Raw genomic sequence first — 20380 nt, forward strand, 5'->3', positions numbered from 1 at the left:
GTGTTGTTCTTGCCCAGAGATGCTCTGCAAACCACCCACAGCACAGTGAGCCCACCCAGCCACCCCAAATCCTGATCCTGGGGGCTGGGGAAGGTCTGAGGATGTGAGCGAGGAGGGAATGAGACTCATCCTCATCCTGGGAAGCCCAAGGGATCCTGCACAGCAGCCAGCTCATCCCTGGTGGTGTTGGATCTGGGGTTTGGACAGCCCTGACCCCGGGGGTGAGGTGAGCCCTGCCAGCCCCCTGGATCCCGCAGTGCCTGGGCTGTGGCACCCCTGGATGCTGTGAGATCCAGGAACTCACCTGGATGTAGCTGGCAGAGATGCCCGTGGTGCTGCCAGCTGTCCCCACGGTGACACGGGAAAAGCATCGGGCAAGGAGGAAGTCCAGGATCACAGCCAGCCCCGGATGGAGGATGCTGGACGGGCCCCAGCTGGGTGTCCCCACAGGTGAGGGAGGTGCTGGCAGCGGCGTCGGGAACAGCTCTGCCTTTGGAATTGGGCGGAGATCAGCTGGGAGGGAGCAGCTGGAAGCTGGGGCAGGCTTGGCAGAGCGAGGGAGTCCCGAGGAGGAATGCCAGGAATGTGCCATGTGGGATGGGCACTGCGCTCCCGGAGGCAAAGGCAGAGTGGAGCAAAGGAGGCTCAGGGGGGACCTTGTGGCTCTGCACAAGTCCCTGACAGGAGGGGGCAGCCGGGGGGGTCGGGCTCTGCTCCCAGGGAACAGGGACAGGAGGAGAGGAAATGGTCCCAGGATGCACCAGGGAAGGTTCGGGTTGGATAATAGGAAAAAATTCTCCATGTAAAGGCTTGTCAAGCACTGGCACAGCCCGTCCGGGACGTGGTGGAGCCACCATCCCTGGGGGCATTTATAAGACATAGATGTGGCAGTTAGGGACACGATTTGGTGGTGGCCTTGGCAGTACCAGGTTTGTGGCCAGACTTAAAGGCCTTTCCCAACCTGACTGATGCTGTGACTCCAACCCAAGCCCTGCCCTGAGCCCGTGCCCGCCGCCCCCGCCGTGCCAGTGCCCGCTCAAAGGGGACATTGTGCATTGTGGCCGTGCCCAGCTGCGGTGCCGGGTGGGCAGTGAGCAGCCCTGCCTCTGCCAGCCCTCTGCCAGCCCACTGCTGGTGTCACTGCTGGTGTCACTGCACGCATGGGCTGCTGCCTGGGGACCCCCTGGCACCAGGACCTGGCGCTGGGATGCACAGGTAAGGTGCCCGCGGGGCTGCGGGAGCTGTGGCTGTGGCGCTTGTCCCACAGGATGGGACCCTTGGGGACACTCTGGCGCTGAGCACTGGCCCCTCTGGCTCCTTGCCTGCCTTTCCTGGGATAGCTCCTGGTGCCCCTCCTCTTGGACTGGGGCATGCAGGGAGTGAGGCAGCGCACTTGGCCAGGGAGGGGACAGGATCACTCCAGGGGTTGGCTTATTCCCATGCTGTTGGCTTTTCCCCTTGCCACCCTCCCTGCCCAGGAGCCCCCCAAGCAGAGCCCGTGGGGTGCTGGCATCCCCCAAGGCACCATTCCCATTCCAGCGTGTCCCAATGACCTGGAGGAGGGACATGGCTCCGGGCCAGCCGCTGTGGCCACGTGTCCCCCAGCAGAGCCAGGGCCAGAAGGTGCCACGGGCACCCAGCCCTGGGGCCAGGAGTGCAGCTCTGAGCACTGGGACCTGCCTGGCTCGGGGCTGGAGCTGTTTCCGGCCCACTCTTACAAAATATTTTGGCACCGGGGAGGTCACTGAGTCACTGGCACAACCGGGAACAACTCCCCAGCCGCAGTTTCAATTGGTCCCTTGAAAAAACAAGCTCCCAGTTCCCTTTCTGGCCCAAATGAAAATAAACACTGAACCCATGAGAGCAGCCAGAGTGAGCCCTGGCCCCTTCGTGGCTCTGGGCACTCATGGACAGGCTCTGTCCTGCTGCCAGCGGAGGTGGCACGAGCAGTGTCCCACCTGCCACCTCCTGTGGCACATCCCACGGACACCTCTCGGGCAGGGAGAATCTTGCCAGGGAGAATCTTGCCAGGGATCTGGACACCTCTGCCCACCCTCCGTGTTCCCCAGGTGAGGAGTGTGAGTCCTGCTGGCCCCGCTCCCCCGAGCTCCTGCCCCGCTGGGACCAACTGCAGCGCCGGGGACAATGGTGGCAGGAAAAGACCATGGCAGCAGGTACCCACCCCCAGGGAGTGGCATTAGATACCCATCCCCAGGGAGTGGCAGCAGGTACCCACCCCCTGGGAGTGGCAGCAGGTACCCATTCCCAAGGGGTGGCAGCAGGTACCCATTCCCAGGAGTGGCAGCAGGTACCCACCCCCTGGGAGTGGCAGCAGGTACCCATTCCCAGGGGATGGCAGCAGGTACCCACCCCCAGGAGTGGCAGCAGGTACCCATTCCCAGGCCCTGCCAGGGTCTGCTGGGGCACAGGGAGGGCCGAGGACAGGCGGGAGTGGAGCAATGGCAGCAGCCAGCTCAGATTTAGTTCTGCCTCTGCCTCCTTTCACTTCCCCTTCTCCGTTTCCCCCACATGTGGAAGGGATGGAGCTGCCACATGAAATCCTTTGCTAAGACTTTGTTCAGTGTAGGGGCTTTTCTTCCAAAGAAAAACTACTTCATGACATGTCCAGCCTTGGGCTGTTCTTTTCTACTTGCTAGCTCTAAATCAGAATTCTACTTCTCTAAATAAGAATTCTATTTCTGCACACAAATCCCAGTTTATGTGAGTGACTTAGCAAATCCCAGTTTATGTGAGTGACTGGCAAAGCTGTCTCCATAGAAAGAATTGTAGAGCAGAGTTGTGGTCGCAGCAGGGACTTCCCAAACTCCACATCTCCAGGTACGTGTTTCTCTTGCAAATCCAATCTGATTACTGACAGAAATTGGGTTTTAATCTGGTTATCCCTCCACTGCCAATGCAGCTGTGGAAGAGCAGGCGGGAGTTTTGTGTGCCTCAGCTCTCGTTAACATAATTAACACCTCGAGTTGCAGGCCCTGAATCCTTTATGGCAATAGCTGATGGTGTGTGGAGCAGGGAGAATGCAGCCTGGATGTGGGATACCCACCAGAGGAGAAAATCTCATTTTGGTTTTCAAAGAGTTTTGCAAGGCCTTGGCTCTCCTGTGCTGGGGAGCTGAGGCCTCCTCCAGAAAAATCTCTCTTGGGGATTCATTCACCCTTTTAACAGATCTGCTCAGTGAGGGTCTGTCCAGGAGCAAGGAGGGAAAATCTCCTCCCTCCAGAGCCGGAAAAAAAAGCTGGACATCAAGGGAATGATGGAATTATGCCCCAATCTCATGGATCTCTCCAACCTTGAGCAAGACTTTAGGGTGGCTCCAGATCCACACAATCCCCAGCCAGATCTGCAGGGCTGTGCTCCCAGGAGCTCTCAGCTGAGGCAGAAGATCCGAAACCTCTTCCACGTTTTCCAGCAGCTCTGCTGTGTCCCCTCCTCTCCAGGTAAGGCTGGGGTGACGGAGCAGAGCAGCCCCGCTCCCGAGGCAGGACACGGCTCCCCGGACCCCTCCGTGGTGCTGCTGGCTCTCAGGGACAGCTTTCCACCAGGTAAGGGGCTGCCTGTGGGATCTCCCAGATTTCCTGTGGTTGAATCCACCCCTGCAGTGCCTCGAGTCTCACCTTGGTGGCTGAAGGGGGAGGATGGGCTGGGCCGGTGTTGTTTGAGCATCACATCCAGGCTGGAGGCTCTGGTGGGCCTGGCAGGGTGGCAGAGGTGGCTCTGGGTGGCAGGGGTGGCTCTGGGTGCCACAGAGCTCCTCCTCCCCTTTAATGCTGCTCTTCTCCTTTCCAAGAGATCTCGCTCTCCTTCTCCGTCGAGAGCCGCTCCTCCCGGTGCCGCAATTCCCAGCTCCAGGAAGCTGCCAGGAAGAAGCTGTGGGCTCTGGAGAGTGATGATAGACGTGTCTGTGCCCTGTTCAAGGTAGAAACCCCATCCCAGCACGCTGGGGTGCTCCTGGAATGGTGGGATGTGTGCTGGAATGCCAAACCCAGATGAGAAGTTCCTCCCAAGTCACTGCAGGGGACTTTGGAGGGGACTGGAATGATGGGGGAGATGAAATGATGACAAGTGAGAGGCAAAGCTGAGCCTTGTGCCATTTTGGGGGATCTGACCCTAAATAGCAAGGAATTCACAGGGCTGGGATCACCAAATCCGTGTCCCTGCTGGAGGTGACAGCTCTGGACGGGCACAGAGTTCTCAGGTTGGGTTTTACATAAACAAATCCCAGCTACAAATCCCAGCCTAGACTGAACTCTCCTTCCCTGCTGGATTTCAAGGCTCCAGGACTCTCCCTTGATCCTGCTTGTCTCCTGTGCAGGAGCTGTCAGCCAGGCTGGTCTGTGTGCAGGCACATGAGGATCGCTTCTTCCTCACCTTCAAAACCCTGGAGGAAGTCTGGAAGTTTTCCACGTATCTGACTTTAGGTAACGTTTCCAAGCTCTAAGCAGACAGTGTGAGAAGTGTTTTTGGAGAAGGCGTTGTCTGACACTACAGAGCTGTTATGCTCAGGGTGGACAGGGAGAACATGAACTGGAAAACTTTGCAGTCCACTCTTTACTGTTTGGATCAGTGGAAGACACTCAGGAGGATTCCTTTTGGGAAATTTTGGAGACAAAATTAGAAGCTTTTGCCTCATGTCTGTCCCCACAGACCCTTCCTGCTGCCCGGGGAGGGAGATGCTGACCCTGATCCCCTTCTTGGCTTCTCAGGGTACGTGGGGACCTGCCTGGAGCAGCTCCTCTTTGGCCAGGAGTTCTGGCTGGACTGTGCCCTGGTGGAGGACACGGAGCTCAGGGTCACTGTGGATGAAGAGCACCTGGCCACCATCTACATGGATCTGCTCCTCCAGGAAGGTGTGATGGGAATTCCTGAAAATCTTCTGCTGGAGCCCTGTGCTGGTGCCCTGATCTGATCCCTGACTCTTTCCCTCCGCAGGGAACTTTTTCTCCAGAGCAGCACCTGGAGTCTGGAAGTCGGAGCAGGAGGGTGAGGAGGGCCTGCAGCTCTGCAGGAACGAGCTGATCCATGTGAAGAGTGTTGGACAGGATTCCAAGTGGGAAGGGACGTCCCTGCTGACGGGGCAGCGAGGCGTGGTGCCCGTGACAGCTCTGGAGCCAATACCACACCCCTTTTACCAGTAAGTGGTGAATTAAGGGGCTCAAACCAGGATCTTTTCCTGATGCTGATGCATGACTGGCACCAAGGCTGGGCTGTGAAACTGCTCACAATTCCATGAGGATATTTCCATGAGGATCCACATTAGGCATAAAGACAGCCACTGGAATCAATGCAGGTGCTGCCAGTGGCACAGAGCAAGGACATGCTCCTACTTCAGCTGTCATTTCTGTAAGGTATTGATTTAGGTCAGGACATTATCTCTGGTTTACAGATGAAGAAGTGGCAGAAAAAATTTAGGCGGTGCCTAAATTGGGGTTTCCTGTTGGTCACCTGGCTGAGCCTCAAAGACACCCACAGCTCCTTTTACTTGGAGAAATCTTCCTCAAAGATGGCAAATTTATCCTGCTCTTCCCCTGTGTGTGGCACCATCCCTGGGGCTGGCCTGAGGACAGGACTGCTCAGGGAGGACCAGTGAGGGTCCCTTTTGCCTTGCAGGTGGTTCCTGAAGAATTATGCTGTGAGTTTTGGCCTCTCCCAGGAGATCAGCGGGACGAGCTCCCAGGCCATTGGTGAGTGACAGCTCTTGGAAACCTGGATTTGGCCACAGCTGCATCTCTGGCCTCTCTGGAATGCAGATCAGAGCTTGCAAATTGTGTGTGCTTAGAAGGATGATCTGAGGAACACAGAGAGCAGAGAGCTGCTGGTGACACCCTTCTGCCACTGTGTGTTCCTTCAATTTTATGTTTCCTTTAATTCTTTCAGGAGTGAGGTTTCAAATCGTGATGGTGCCCACCATCCACCCACCAACCCCAGCCCAATCCAGTTCAGAGCATGCTGGACACAGGAGGTCCCTGCAGCTGGGAGTTGGTCATGTAGGGATGGACATTTGAACTGTCCAAGATTTCACTCCTGGCAGACTTGAGGCAGGGCAGTGTCTGTGAAGCTCCGTATTTCCAGTGTGGAGTTCATCCATCCCTCCTTTATTTTTTATCATAATCCACTCCCCAAGGAGAAATGGCAGAGATCTGGATCCATGATCACAGTAAATCTTAGGGGAGAGAGAGGCAGCCATCTCCAGCTGGAATCATGGCCTCTCCTTGCCTGGGTCTTTTCCAGTGAGGGGGTTTTAGCAGGGATCCCACTGACATTCCCTTGTTTTCCTTGCTTTCCCAGTCAAAGGCAGGTGCATCGCCACCAAGGAGCACAGAGGAGCAGCGTGGGATGAGCTGAGCTTCTCCAAAGGAGACCACATAGAAATTATCGGCTTCTTCATCCCGGGACTCCCCTGGTTTGTGGGCAAATCCCTCAGCACCGGGAGCATCGGCTTCATTCCCACCCGACACGTCAGTCCCGAGGCTTGCGAACCTCTGTGAGTTTATTTAAATTAAATCCCGGAGAAAAGGGAGGGGAGGCTCCAAATCCCAACTCAAGGCTGGATGAGAGCCTAGCCTTGCTTTGCAGGACCTCCACAGCGGGTGGGTTTGAGGTGTGAGCAGAAGCCTTGGCCAGGCTCTGCTGCAGCCCAGACAAAGACATGTTTTCACCTGCCTCAGGTGGTTCTTGGAGAGGAGCAGATCCAGCCCTGGGCTAATCTGGTTTCCTGCAAGCTGGCTTCCCAGTTTGTCCTAGAAATGTCTTCAGTCTGTGGCTCTGAAGGGCTGGGAGCCTGGCAAGGGTGGAGAGAGCATTCCTTGCCGAGGAAGCCAAGTCCTGCTTTCCATCCTCCTGCCCTGGATGTGGAGGCAGAATGGCCACTGGCACAGAGCAGAATCCCACACCCTCCTGAGGACATGGCAAGAGCTGTCCAGGAAGGGAGGGTGACAAGTCCCACCCTGACTCAGGCAGTTGTGTCTGTTGATGGCTCCCGTTCAATGCCCATCCCAAAAAGCTTCTTCTCCAAGAATGGGTGTGGGAGGACAAGGTTTTAACCAAGATCTGCTGGGCTTTCCTCACTCAGAGTCACTCAAGCTGAGTTGCAGCACTTTTCTCTGGTGCTCCAGAAGGGACAGAGCAGATCAGGTGCTGTCCTGTGGCTTCTGGATTCAAAAAAAACCCAATAGGTCCTTTCCTCTGGTACCTTTCTGTTCCTTCATGGAGAACCTGGATGGGGAAGATGTCCAAAAATCCTGTGTTCAACTGCAGCAGAACTTGTGTGGTGGGAGGAAGAGAACGGATGGGAAAACATCCCATCCCATCCCATCCCATCCCATCCCATCCCATCCCATCCCATCCCATCCCATCCCATCCCATCCCATCCCACCCCACCCCACCCCACAGGCCAGCTGCAGTGTCAGGGGCTGGGGACACGCTGACTCTTTTCTCCTGCCCCACCCCAGGGGAAAGGGCTTCGTGTTTCTGAGCGAAGAGGAGAAGTCCCCAGTCCTGCACATGCCCTGCAATGGTGATGAGCAGCACTTTGCCACCCTCCTGGGGGACCTGGCACACACTGACATCACCTCTGTGTACCGGCTGGGTGAGTGTCCCCTCTCCTTTCCCAGCCCCTGGATCCCCGTGGAGAGCCCCAAGTTGGGGGCAGCTGCTGGAGTGGGTGGATTTGGGACTTCGGCTGATTTCTGCACATCGACACTGGCCAAGGATTTGGGGTTTTGTTTTCTGTTTGTCTCCTTGTACAGATGGTTTTGAACCCACAGCCATGTTCCCAAAAGTGCCACCAGGTGAGTATGAGGAGGGGACAGAGGGGGAGGCTTTGGTGATGGCTTCTGAGGGTGAATTTAGACATGAGGAAACATCAGAGAATGGTTTAGGTTGGGAGGAACCCTAAAGGTCATCCAGTGCCACCCCCTGCCACGGGCAGGGACACCTTCCACTGTCCCAGGCTGCTCCAAGCCCCATCCAGCCTGGCCTTGGACACTGCCAGGGATCCAGGGGTAGCCACGGAGAAGAATTTCTTCCTAATCCCACTATGGTTTCCTTGTCCTTTCCAGAGGCTGCTCTCCATGGCAGTAAAGAAATCCAAGTGCTCCAGTCTTGGGAGGAAATCAATGACTGGGCCACAAGCAGCACCTCGGAGCTGTCCAGCCCAGGCAGTGAAGCCGCCCCTGCCACACTGGAAGATGTTCTCCTGGAGAAGCTGGACGACCTGGATTATCCCAAATTCTTCATTGACCTCAATGCTGGGCACATGGAGGATGCTGATGTCTTTGACCCTATATTGACCTTCCTGAACCAAGACAATTTTGTGCCCAGTTTTCAGAGCTTTTATGACCTCAGCTTTTCCTTTCTCCACTCCACTTTTTATGGTTTCTCTGATGAGGATGAACTGGTCCTGTACCTCGAGACGTCCCGGAACTGGGCCAAGAGGACTCGTTCAGTTTGGGCTCACGTCAGGCTCTGTTTCCTCTTGGGTAAGCTCTGCATCAAAAAGGTCAAGTTCTCCCAGGCTCGGGTGTACTTTGAGGAAGCCATGAGTGTCCTGGACAGGGGCTTTGGGGACCTGCCCCTGCTGGCAGCGCTGCACGTGAGCCTGGCCTCCATCTACCTGAAGCAGAACATGAAGCACAAGTTCTCCTGCCTGCTGGGGAAGACGGTGACCTTGCTCGTGTGCCTGCCTGGCCGCTCCTTCAGCTCGGAGAACGAGCTGGAGCTCCTGACGTACATCCTGAGGGAATCCATCGCTGTGGGCAACGCTCCCCTGGAGGCCCGGATCTGCTTCCTCATTGTCAAGCTCTTCCTGCAGCTGGGCAGGACCGAGGAGGTGCTGCCCTTTCTGGAGCATCTCCAGTGTCTCAGCACCACCTGTGCTGGCCCACTGGATGCCACTGCCACCCTGTGCCACCTCTATGACAAGAAGTGCCTGCCAAACATCGCGCTGGCCTGCGCCAGGTCCTTTGTCCCCAGCGGCACCAGGGGGACACCGACGCCCATCTGGAGAGCCGGCTTCATCCTCCAAAACGCTTCCAAACTCCTGGGGAAGCAGCTGGACAGGAGCAGCATCCCAGCACTGGCTTGTTCGTACCTCAAGCAAGCGCTGCAGTTCTGCTGCGAGGGCAGAGCCGTGCCCAGCCAGAGGACGCTCTGCGCCGTCCTGTCCAGGATGTACCTGCAGCACGGGGCGCTGGATGGGGCAGTTTGTTACGCAGCCAGGGCTGCAGCCCTGGGCAGGTTGATGGGGGAGGAGGAGGCTTTTGAGTCCTCGCTGTCCCTGGGGTGGATGTACCTCCTGCAGCAGCAGCCGGGCCCAGCCGGGGACATCCTGCGGCAGCTGCTGCGGTCACTGCGTGGCACGGACAGCGAGACCCAGGGCGGGGCCGTGCACAACCTCCTGGCCATGGCCCTCAGGGGTGAAGGGCACGTTCAGGAGGCTGCAGAGAACTTCCTGCGGGCCCTGCACAAGGCCAAGGAGACGGGGAACAGGAGGAATCAGGCCGTGTCCCTGGCTAACCTGGGCCAGCTGAGCCTCTCGTGTGGTGCCACTCAGCTGGCCGAGCTCTACCTGCTGTGGTCAGTCCAGCTCTACGCCGAGCTCCAGGGACAACAAGAGCTGGATGTGGAGCTGGCACAGGTGCTGCTGTGGCTGGCACAGGCCATGGTGGACAGGCAGAGGATGGAAGATGCCAAACTCTGCTATGAACTGGCGCTGGGGTTTGCCCTGAAGTGGCAGAACCTGAGGAGTGAGTACAGAGGGGAGCAGGGCAGTGTTCGACCCTGCCAGGCCCCCAGCACTGTCCCCTGACCTGTCCTTCTCCCTTTCCCTGTGCCACACAGGTCAGCTGCACGCCACTGAGTGTCTGTGCCATTTCTACAGCAAAGTGTGCCCCGACCTGCAGGCCTGCATCACCTACCACGAGCACTGGGCGTCCTTGGCACGGCAGCTGCAGGACAGGGAGCTGGAGGGCAATGCCAGGCAGGCCCTCAGCCAACTCTACCAGGCTTTGGGCACACCTGAGTGAGTGGCTGGGGCTGTCGGATGCTGCCAGAGGGCAGTGGCTTTCCTGGGGTGGGAAGGGGTGTGGTGGCTCCAGCTGCCCCCCAGCTCTGGTTCTGAGATTTGTCACTGTGCTGTGAGAGGGAACAGCTCAATGCCAGCCAAAGCTGGGCAAACGTTGTCCCAGACAGAACTGGAGTCTGGCCAAACACAGTTTTCCAGGACGTCCAGCCTTCAGCAGAGCTGACCCAGTGACAGGGAATTCATTGCTTCCTTTGGAGGCTTATCCAGTGATTAATCACCACTCCCCAGTGAAAACTGGCTCCTTATCTGCCCTTTGAGTAAGTCTGGGTTCAGCCTCGGCTGCCAAGGCTGCCCTCCCTATATCTGCTGGGAGATTGTCCCCAGGGAGGGACTTAAGACCCACGGGAGGTGCTTAAAACCCGGTATCAGCTCACCTTTAATCTCCTGCCTGCCGCCTGCGTGGGGCTGATGAGGTTGGGCAGGAGAGGAGAGAAGGAGGCTGGGACAGGCCGCAGGCCTTGAAGGCAAATGGGTCAAAGAGGGGAGAGCAGGCTCCACATCCCAGAAGGACAAATGGGCAGGGCTGTCCCCAGCTGGGATGTTCACCTCCCCAGCCAGGCCACGGTGAGTTCAGGGGGAAGGTATTCAGGGAGCAGATGCCTGTCATGGGAACGGTGCTATTTAGGATCACAAAGCACCCCATTCCCTGGGCTCCCGGGACAGCTGGAGGGACACCAAGCAAACAAACTGCCCTGGACACTGCTGATTGTGTTTCCAACCTGCTGGCTCATCCTGCTGCCTGTCCTTGTGTCCTCCAGTGAGCAGGGGCTGGAAAAGGGGCTTGGACACGTAGCCAGAGATGTCTCTGGCTGCACAAGGGCCAAACAACGGGCCGAGGTGGGGGTTTGGGTGCCAGGTGCTGTCTGGGAGGTGTAAGTACAAGCATTCCCTGCCTGTGCTCCCATGTGGAGCTGGGATTACTTTGGGACTTGGTTTATGGGGAAAAATTGGGTTTGCAGGTGACCTGGATGAGCCCTTCTTTATCACACCGGGGCGAGGAGCAGCCTGGATGGGACTGCTGGTGTCCTGGATTGTCCTAAGGTGGCCAAATGACCATTAAAGGCTGAGCATTAAAGCATAGAGACTTGCATGGTCCTATCAGGGCACATTGCTCAGAGCTGAGAGTGTCCTTTTATCCCCAAAGTTTGGTAACCACAGGAGGAGCGGGCGGGGGATCAGTGCCACGGGGAGGTGGTGGGGGGCCAGCTGAGAGAGACTCTGAAATGCCTTTTCGCCTGTTGCCATCACAGGGCTCTGAGACAATCCCTGGACTGCACCAAGCAGAGCCTGAGGATCTTCATCGACCTCGAGGAGGCTGTGAAGGCAGCAGAGGCCTGGCTGCAGGCAGGAAAACTCTATTATCTTCTACAGGAGGACGAGCTGGTGGAAATGTACTTCCAGGTATGGAGGAGGTGGCTGGAGCTGTCCCGTTCCCATCACAGCCTTTTGGGGCTGGAAAACCTGGAAGGGGAAGTTCTGAGCACTGCAAACCCGCTGCTGGAAGGAGGAGCTCTTGCCTTCCCCTCCGGCACTGATTTTCCTCTCTTCCTTTCCATCGACTGAGTTCAGATGATTTTGGGGTGAAAGTAAGTGAATTCATTGATGTAGGAGTGCCAGAGGAAGCTGGAAGTGCCAAGTGACCAATTCCCATTGAAATATCCATAAATAAGGGAAAAGTGGCAGGGAAGTCCTTGGAGTAGAAGGCTCCTGGCTTCTCTCCATCTCCAGCATTATTTTCTCGGCTGAGCCGCAAACTGGAAGAGCAGCTCCTAAAATGTGGGGTTTATTTAACCACACCGATGCCTCTGCCTTTCCAAATGTCACTGCAGCCCCCTTTTTCCTTCCAGGCAGCCATCCAGACTGCTCTGAAATGGGACAACTTCTCCTTGGCCATGGATCTTTACGAGAAAGCAGGTGACACCTTCTTTAATGGCAGCAGGAACAGGGACCGAGCAGTGGAGTTCTACAGGGTATGGAGGCCTCTGAGCACTTCTGTCCCTGTGTCCCCACAAGGTGCTGGCTGGGGGGGGGGCTGTGCCCCAGGGCAGACCAAAAGGATGGAGGGTGGATAGGGATGGGGTGATCCTGAGGGTGCCAGAGTGGGAGGCCTGGAGCACAGATGGTTTCTGCAAATCCCAGAGATCATTTGGGATTGGGAACGGGCTCCTTCCATTACAAATCCTGGTGGTGTCAGGTGAGAGCTGGTCACTCCTGGGGACACCCAGTCAGAACTCCAGGCACCCAAGGAAGGGCAGAGATGTGAGGCTCAGGCTTTGAGAGCTGCGCTCTGGGATATAAAACTCATTTTCAATGGAAAGAAGGGACTAAAACCAAAACCTGCAGTGCTCCACCACCTCATCCCCTGCCTTGGTCCTTGTCCTGCTGCTCTGCCACCCCTCTCAGGCAACGCTGATCCCTCCAGGAACACCCTGGCCTCACTTTTCTCTTTCCTCAGGGAGGTGCTGTGCCCTTGGCCAGGAAACTCAAGGCCACCCAGACAGAGCTGAGGCTGTTCAATAAACTGGCAGAGCTGCAGATTGGCCTGCAGGGCTATGAGAAGGCTCTGGAGTTTGCCACACTGGCAGCCAGGCTCAGCCTCAGGGTCGGTGAGTGATTTACACCAAAAAGTTACTGGGAGTCACTGGTCAGTCAGTGATTTACACCCAAAAGTTACTGGGAGTCACTGGTCAGTCAGTGATTTTCCCCCCCAGGGCACTGGGAGTCACTGGCTCCTGTGCATGAGAACAGTGTCCATGTGAAAAGGGGATCTCCTGCTTTCCTAAGGCTGCTGGACATACTCTTACCCTAAATCATGCCTTTTTTTTAGGCCATTTCCCCTTTTTTTCCAGCTGTGTGACAGCAGAGGGTTTTTGCTACCCCAGAGCACAGGAAGTCTGCTGAAGGCACAGGACTGAGCAGTTCCTCCCTGCCCTGGCTCTCCTAAAAACCTCACCCCTTCCCATTACAGAAATAGCTTGGATGGGCAAAATGAAATGTCTGGGATGGGACCAGTCTTGGAACAGTCCTCCAGCACCCAAAAAAACCTGTAAAAAATGATAAACTCCTGGGCCCATCTGTCCAGCTGTGGCACCAACAGCCCTACCCATGGCTCTGTTTCCTCTCCGAGGTGTCCATGCCCCCAGGCTGCTGAGAAAATGCATCCAAAGTGGCTCAGCAGGGCTGGGGATGGATTGAGCTGGATCAGCAACTTTTCCAGGGGATCCATGGCAGGAGCTGGTTGATTCCACCCACCTCTTTTCCAGGATATCCATGGCAGGAGCTGGCTGACCCCACCCACCTCTTTTCCAGGGGATCAGCTGCAGGAGCTGGTTGCCTTCCACCGCCTGGCCGCAGCCTACGACCTGCTGCACATGTATGAGATGGCCGAGGATTGCTACCTGAAGACCCTGGCCATGCATCCCCCTGTGCTGCAGAGCTCGGCAGAGGCCCTGTACTACTGCAAGGTCTACTGGCACCTGGGCAACCTGGCCCTGCACAAGCTGAAGGTGAGAAATGAGGTTTCCCGCGGTGCTGTGGCTTGGGTGGAAAGCTGAGGGTGGAGATCACATCTTCTGGTGTGGGAGGGAGGGAATTTGGAAAGAAGTGCTGGCACTCGGCACCATTCCGGTGAAATCAGGTGTCCCTGGCTCCTCCTGGAACCCCCAGGCTCTGCTCCAGCTCCCTCCTGCCCCGTGACCTCCACTGAAGCCACTTCCTAACGCCGGCCCTGTGCTTTCTGCTCAGGATGAACAGGATGCAGCCTCCTACTTCCTGCTGGCCCTCGCCGCAGCCGCCGAGCTGGGAGACCAGGAGCTGCAAGCCCTGCTCCGTGCCAAGCTGGGTGCCATCCCCGGAGCCCCAGGGGGACCTGAGGGCACTCCAGGCTGTGCCACGGACCGGCCCCGGTGGCTGAGCGAAGGTGGCCACGTGGTGTGACCCATCTGCCACCCTGGGGACACCAGTGGGAGCCGTCCAGCAGCGCCGGGCAAGGGCCCTGTGCTCTCCAGGAGAGGTCCTGCGCCACATCCTGAGGAGCTGGAAGGGTTTGGGCTCCTCGTCCCAAGCATTTGGGAGCCTTCTGTTGTTTTTCAGGAGCAGGGCTGTGCCCCACAGCGGAGGTGGCACAGCCAGGGCAGGGTATCCAGGCAGGATGAGGCCCCAGCAGCGGTGCTGGAGCTGGGGAGGCAGCAGGGCCGGGCTCCTGGAGGGAGATTCAGGAGTGCCCTGCCCAGGATGGGGACAGGGAAGTGCTGCCATGTGCCTGCCTGTCCCCACAGCTGCCCTCACCTTGGAGCAGCTCAGCCCGGCCCAAAGGTGTTTGAAATAGCAACTCCTTTATTGATGCCTGGTTTTATCCTCGTCTGCTCCACGAGGTCTGTGATGACACCTCTGCCAAACCCCTCTCCTGTAAAGAGCACCACCAAAGCTTTTGGCAGTGAGAGACAGAATTAGGGATGTGAGGAGGATGGAAGGGGCTGGTCCAGCCTCATCTGGGGGCAGAAAAAACTGCTGGGGCAGAGACAGAGCCCACCCTCACCCCAGCCCCACCATCCAGCCTCAGGGTCTGCAGCAGGAGCACAGGAAAAGAGCCCTGGAACGGGGAAGTGCTGGAGTCCCCATCCCTGGAGGTGTTTAAATGTAGACGTGGCATTTGGGGACAGGGTTTGGTGTCGGACTCGATGATCTTAGGGGGATTTTCCAACCTGAGTGGCTCTCCCGGGCGCACGGCAGGAGTGCGCAGCTCTGCTGCTCAGCCCGTCTGGCCACCAGAGAGCAATAAATGCCCATTTTTGCAGCGAGAGCGGCTCCCCTGCAAAGCCCGAGCCCGGCTCTCACTCCGGGCTGGAGCACAGGGAATCAGGAGCAGTTTTCCCAGCTCATCTCTTTGCTTTGACAACCAGTGGCCATCTGGGGCTTCACAGCCAGACCCCGCTCCCGGTTCCGCCACCTCCCTGCCCGTGCTGCCCTGCCTGCGGTTGTTAAACGCAGAATATTTATTTCCTCTCTCCTCTCTGCAAACGCTGAGTTCAGCTTCCTCTTCCAATCCCGTCGAGGCGTTTGTCACCGGGGCGATGAATATTTACTGCTTGTTTACCGAGCATTCCTGCGGTGCTGCCGGGCAGCCTCAGACCCCAGCCCGGAGGAGGGAAATCTTCATCCTGGGTGAAATCCAGCGAGCTCCGGGGTCCCCAAAACCTCCCTCAGCTGATCTCAGTGCTCACCGAGCCAGGAAAGGATCTTTCCAGCAGTTTTACAGGCAGCTCCCCTTTTTCTTTTGGTCTAGGTGGTCTTCAAGGACCATTCCAACCCCTTAACCTCCTATGATTCTTTCCACACACGGGGAAAAGCACGGTCTCACATCTTTGTGCCAGGAGGAAGATGGACGATTGGATACCAGGCTGTGGAGAGGAGCTGGGATGGCTCGGGAAGCTCTGAGGGCTTTGATTAAAATACAGGCTCAGCATCTGAGCTGGCCTAACTCAGCCGAGCTCCAGGAATCAAACAGAGATGTTCTGATTCGCAGGAACTCTGGAGCTGCTCTGAAACCAAATGTGTCCTCCTTAAATCACAGCAAACCAAATTTGTGGTGTCTGCAGGGAAAAAAAGTCTTCCTCCTCGGGAGCATCCCATAAAAGCTCATTTTCCCTCTCCCTCATCTGCCTGTCTGCTCCCACGTGCTGTGGTGCAGTGGGATGAGAGCTCAGGGAGGCCAGGGCTGATCCTAATCCATAATACAGTGAAATTTAAAGCTGCTGTTTGTGTGCACCAGATCCTGGGCCTGTGCCCATGAGAAGGTGAGGGTATTCCATCCCTCCAGGCACCAGGTTTTTGGGCAGAGAAATTTAGGGGCTTTGTGCCAGAGGAGATCACCAGGTGGTGGCTGAGCTCCTGGAGGCTGGGGGTTGTCATCCTGTCCAGGATGGGGATGCTGTCCCTCATTCCTGGGGCTTTCTTTGGGACACAGCGGGAGGGATGCACCCTCGAGGTGCTGAGGGGTGCAGAGCCTGGCCAGAGCTGTGCTGCTGCTCCAGGAGAAGGCTGGAAGAGAAGGAATGTGGGAACACAGGAATTATTCTGCAGAAGGCATCGACCACCAGCGTCCTCCTCCTCCACGGGCAGAGGCAGAAATAGGGGAAAGGGAAAGGATGGATCAAATCTCCTCCGACACCAGGTGTGCCGTGGCTTGTGACTCCTTCCTGAGCCACTTGTGACTGCCTGTTCCATGCCCAGGCCAGGAGTTTTCCTTGCTCCCTGCAGCCAGCCAGGCTGGAAATAGGCCTGGTGGGAGCCACGTGCAGCAGGACGTGCTGCTCAGAGCAGCGCCTTCCTTCCCAGCGCTTCCAGAGGCTGCCGGGAGCTGCAGGAACATCCCTGCTTTGGCTTTGCTGCTCCAATCCTTCCCCAGTTTGACCTGCCAGGCACCAGCACTCCCAGTCCTGACGTAAACCCCGGCGCTGGCACCGTGATCCCGTGTTTGTTGAATGCCTCAGGGGGCCATTTCAGGCCTGGAATAACGAGGGGCTGGATTTCTCTCACATATGTTCGTTCTTGGACAGTGGAAATACCATGGCAGGAATAATTCTTGCATCATCTGAGCTCTGCTGTGAGCCTCCCGTGGAATCAGGAGAAAGGAAATGCTGATAAATAGAAATACAGATATGGGCAGAGAGCTGGATTTGTTTGGATTTTCATGGAAATGACTCTTTCCTGCAGAAATAGAGCACCCAACAATAGCAGTTGTTATCAGCAGACATTTTTTCATCATTCCTTCATGGCACAGTGGTGCAAACTGGGCTGGATGTGGAGGAGCAGAGATAAACCTCGAGCTCAGCTTATCTCAGAGGTGGCCGCTCCTCTCTGGGCAGCATCTCCCGGTGTTGCCTGGATCGGTAATGAGGAGTTTGGTAAACACCAGCTGTTCTGCTCAGCAGAGCTGGGGGGAGTGTGTAAACTGGGTAATTTAGATTAAAAATCATTTGTTTGCACAGCAACCTGCTTGTTCAGGGATAATTGGGCTCATAAATATGTATGGCGGAGGAGGAGCAGGGGTTGAGGCTGAGCCAGAGCCACGAGTCACCAACTGTGGCTGCAGCAACTTAAATAAAATTTCCCTCTCTGCACTGGGGTGTGCAGGGATGGAAAGAGCTGGAATAGGCCTGGAATTCCTGCACTGCTGCTGGCCCTGCCCTGAGAGCTCACCTTGTGCCAGGGACACTCAGGTGACTGCGGGCAGTGCCAGCAGAGGTGGCAGCTCCAGGACTGCCCCCTGCCTGATGCCACCTCAGCACAAGAAGTTTCAAACCCCCACTGGGAATTATTTTTACACCTGGCCTCACTATTCCCCATCCAGAGTCACTTCCCTGCTGCTTCTCCTTCCTCTTCTCTCTTCTTGTGCCGAACAGGCAGGAAACAGGCGGGAAGGAAAACTGGCAGGAAAGAGGCAGGAAAGAGACAGGAAATAAGCAGAAAAACAGGAGGGAAAAGGGCAGGAAACAGGTGGGAAAACTGGGGAGAACCAGGCAGGAAAACTGGGAAGAACCAGGCAGGAAAATTGGGAAGAACCTGGCAGGAAAAGTGGCACCAGAATCTCTTCTCTCCACAGCACTGGGGACGAGTGTAGGAAGCAGCACAAGTGCCAGCAATTCCTGTCACACTGCAGGAGAGGGGAGGGAAAGTAAAAAGACTCCGCATTTGGTCCTGGAGACTCTTGGAATGCAGTCCAGGGATCGGGATGAACACACAGAAAAGAGCTCCTGAGCAGCAGATGGGTTTTGAGGAAGGAGGAATAAATCCTTACATAACCAAACTCTGCTCTGGTTACGGGGTGGTGGTTTTCTTTTGCTGTTGTGTTTGGTTTTTTTTCTTTGTTTTCCCCCTGCTCTGGGGCCACACAAGAGCACAAACCCACACTGGTGTGTGGGGAGCAGCAGCTGCAGGGTTTATGCGCTGGTTGTGGGGTTTAATCCTCCCTGGGATGCCCTCAGCTCCTTGCAGCTGATTGTTTAATGGGAGCACAACCTTTTCCTAGCCCTGTCTGAGATTCAAGCCAGGCTCTATCCCAAAATATTCCTGCAGTATTAATCCCTTCCTCCACTGCTTTGGAAGGATTTAGTGAATTCCTTTATGACTCCAGAGCACCAGGAGTCTCTCCCAGATTTCCCTGACCCACCAGCTGTGTTTTCCCACTTTTGCCTCATGGTGTGGCAGAAGGATGAGCTGTGTGCTCTGGGTGGTGGCAGAGCACCTGAGGGGCAGGGGTGCATCCCTGGGAACCCTGGCAGGAGCTTCTGAGCCGTCTCTGTCTTCTGTGCCTATTTTGGGAGCTATTTGGCACCCCAGAAGATTTGGGGATGGCAGGACCTGCTTTGTCCCTGTCCTGCCTTCTCTCGGTCCTTTCTTCCTGCATCAGCTGAGCTCCTCCTCAAAGATCCTTTGCTGGGCTTGACAGATTTTCTTCTGAAACCTTCTTGATGCTGTTTTGATAAACTCCCAGGCAGGAGCTGCTTTGTTCTCAAGTTCTTTCTGAACCTGCCCTACAAACTGGCACAAAGCACTTCGCAATGTGCCCCTCTGCTCTCTCTGAATTCATCTCCACTGGAATTCCCTTGATCTTGCTGTACTTTCACCTGGAAAGACACAACAGCCTAAGGGACACTTAGGAAAGAGTCTCTGCTGGATACTCTGCAAATCCTGCTGGACCTCTGGTGGTTTATTTTTTGGCAGGAAGGCTGCTGCCTGTGGAATTCAGCAGATGTCGCTTCAGTGATGCCACAGCGAAATTCCACCACATTTTGTTCTCCTCACGCATTTTTTGGGTGGCCGAGATGCTGCCAACACCCCCCAGCCCAAACCTGTGCACGAGTGCAGGGTGTGGGTGTGAGAGAAACCCTGGGCTAATTAACAGCTCGTTAATATTTCCTGCTCTCCAGGCTAAAGGTCGTTCCCTCAGCAGCCTCCCAGGCACCGCTGGGCTCCCGCAGCATTCCCAGCCCAGCCCTGCCAAACCACAGCTGCCATTCCTGTGGGATTTAGGGAAACGAGCCCTTTCCTTTTCCTTGCCCTCAAACCAGGGCGAGAGGCCTTGGCTGATACAAAAAATAAACACGAACCACGATGGGACAAAGGGGTGTCCCTGGGCCAGCTGCTGCTCTCTGAGCGCCTGTCCTCCCCTCCCCAGGCTTCCCTGAAAGTCCTCCACATCCCTGGCAGGCTGGATTTTCTCCCAACATCTGGATTTCTGCCTTGTTTTGGGTTTACTTCTCAAAATCTGACACGAAGAGAGGCACAGTGGGAGAGGAAGGAGAGGGAAGCAGCAGAAAAGGGGGACTGGAGCTGCTCCTGGGAGCTGTGGGGATGTGGAATCGCTCTGGCATCCGTCCACCTGCCAATCCAGCCCTTCCCGGGCATCCCAGGAGCAAAGGGAGGTGCCTTGGGAGGTGTAAACTGGGCTGCTCAGCTCCCTGGGAGCCCATTCCTCTGCTGGTCCCGCTCTTCCCATCTTGCTCTGAAGCAGCAGAAAAGGAGCTGGGGATGGCACCTGGAGAGCTGCTGGAACCAGGCACCAGGAAGATGGAATGTCCTCAGTGCCGAGATGCTTTGCAGGATTTTTCTGAGGAAAATCCCTTGGAAAATCTCTCTCCAGTGGTGCTTCAGTGGGGAAAAGATGCAGCAGAGGTCACGTCCAGAAGGCTGCTGGGAGCTGCCCTCGGTGTCACCCGGTGCCTGGTGCTGGTGGCTCTCGGGGACAGGCAGCGAGGTGAGTGACAGGGCCAGAGCCATCACCCTGAGCTCCTGGGATGTCTGATCTCAGCCCCCTGAGGATGCAGAGATGAGTGGATGCACATTCCCTTGGGAATGTGGCTCCAAGGAGCATTAATTAAACTGGATTTACTCAGCTCAAGCCAAAACCTGTCCTAGGTGACTGCAGTGCCTCTCACACATCACACTCCAGTAAGAGATAACTGTTATGGGGCTCTGAGGTTGTGTAAACACCTACATCACCCTCCTGCACCTCCCAGAGCTCCTCCAGCCAGGCTCAGGGAGCTCCTCTGCTCCCTCCCAGCCCACACTTTGTGTTCTCCCTCCTGCTGGCTGGAGGGCTCGGCCTTGGAGGAGTTAAACCTCACCCTGGGAACGTGAAGGAGCAGCCTTGATGCATCTGGGATCTGTGCTGGGATTTGTGTGCCAATATCCCAAAATCCCAGACTGGTTTGGGTTGGAAGGGACCTTAAATTCATCTCATCCCACCCCTGCCATGGGCAGGGACACCTCCCACTG

At 56.4% G+C, this 20380-nt stretch overlaps 1 protein-coding gene across 3 annotated transcripts; it reads left to right on the forward strand.

Annotated features, from left to right (window-relative positions):
• Positions 1 to 307: 307 nt before the first annotated feature.
• SH3TC2 (SH3 domain and tetratricopeptide repeats 2) lies at positions 308 to 18688 on the forward strand. 3 transcript variants are annotated; one of them, XM_069028929.1, is made up of 18 exons: positions 308 to 450; positions 2070 to 2174; positions 3459 to 3563; positions 3809 to 3936; positions 4334 to 4439; positions 4725 to 4868; positions 4951 to 5152; positions 5629 to 5702; positions 6307 to 6502; positions 7470 to 7606; positions 7767 to 7808; positions 8079 to 9764; positions 9859 to 10039; positions 11353 to 11503; positions 11950 to 12072; positions 12558 to 12708; positions 13412 to 13608; positions 13847 to 18688. In XM_069028929.1, exons 1-18 carry the CDS (start codon positions 324 to 326, stop codon positions 14036 to 14038), a joined length of 4047 nt encoding a protein of 1348 aa, XP_068885030.1. In that variant the 5' UTR covers positions 308 to 323; the 3' UTR covers positions 14039 to 18688. The 3 variants fall into 3 exon arrangements, with proteins under 3 accessions (XP_068885030.1, XP_068885031.1, XP_068885029.1); XM_069028930.1 differs by lacking the exon at positions 2070 to 2174; XM_069028928.1 differs by lacking the exon at positions 308 to 450 and having other exon boundaries at positions 1890 to 2174.
• The last annotated feature ends 1692 nt before the right edge of the window (positions 18689 to 20380 follow it).

This window comes from Aphelocoma coerulescens, chromosome 13 (genome assembly GCF_041296385.1).
Source record: "Aphelocoma coerulescens isolate FSJ_1873_10779 chromosome 13, UR_Acoe_1.0, whole genome shotgun sequence".
Lineage (NCBI taxonomy): Eukaryota > Metazoa > Chordata > Aves > Passeriformes > Corvidae > Aphelocoma > Aphelocoma coerulescens.

What these genes read in the sequence shown, in the direction of transcription:
- SH3TC2 (XM_069028928.1), top strand. Translation starts at nt 1,907, where the DNA reads ATGGACAGGCTCTGTCCTGCTGCCAGCGGAGGTGGCACGAGCAGTGTC. An exon ending in TTCCACGTATCTGACTTTAG is followed by an intron (nt 4,440 to 4,724) that starts GTAACGTTTCCA and finishes TTGGCTTCTCAG; the next exon opens with GGTACGTGGGGACCTGCCTG. An exon ending in CACCTCTGTGTACCGGCTGG is followed by an intron (nt 7,607 to 7,766) that starts GTGAGTGTCCCC and finishes CTCCTTGTACAG; the next exon opens with ATGGTTTTGAACCCACAGCC.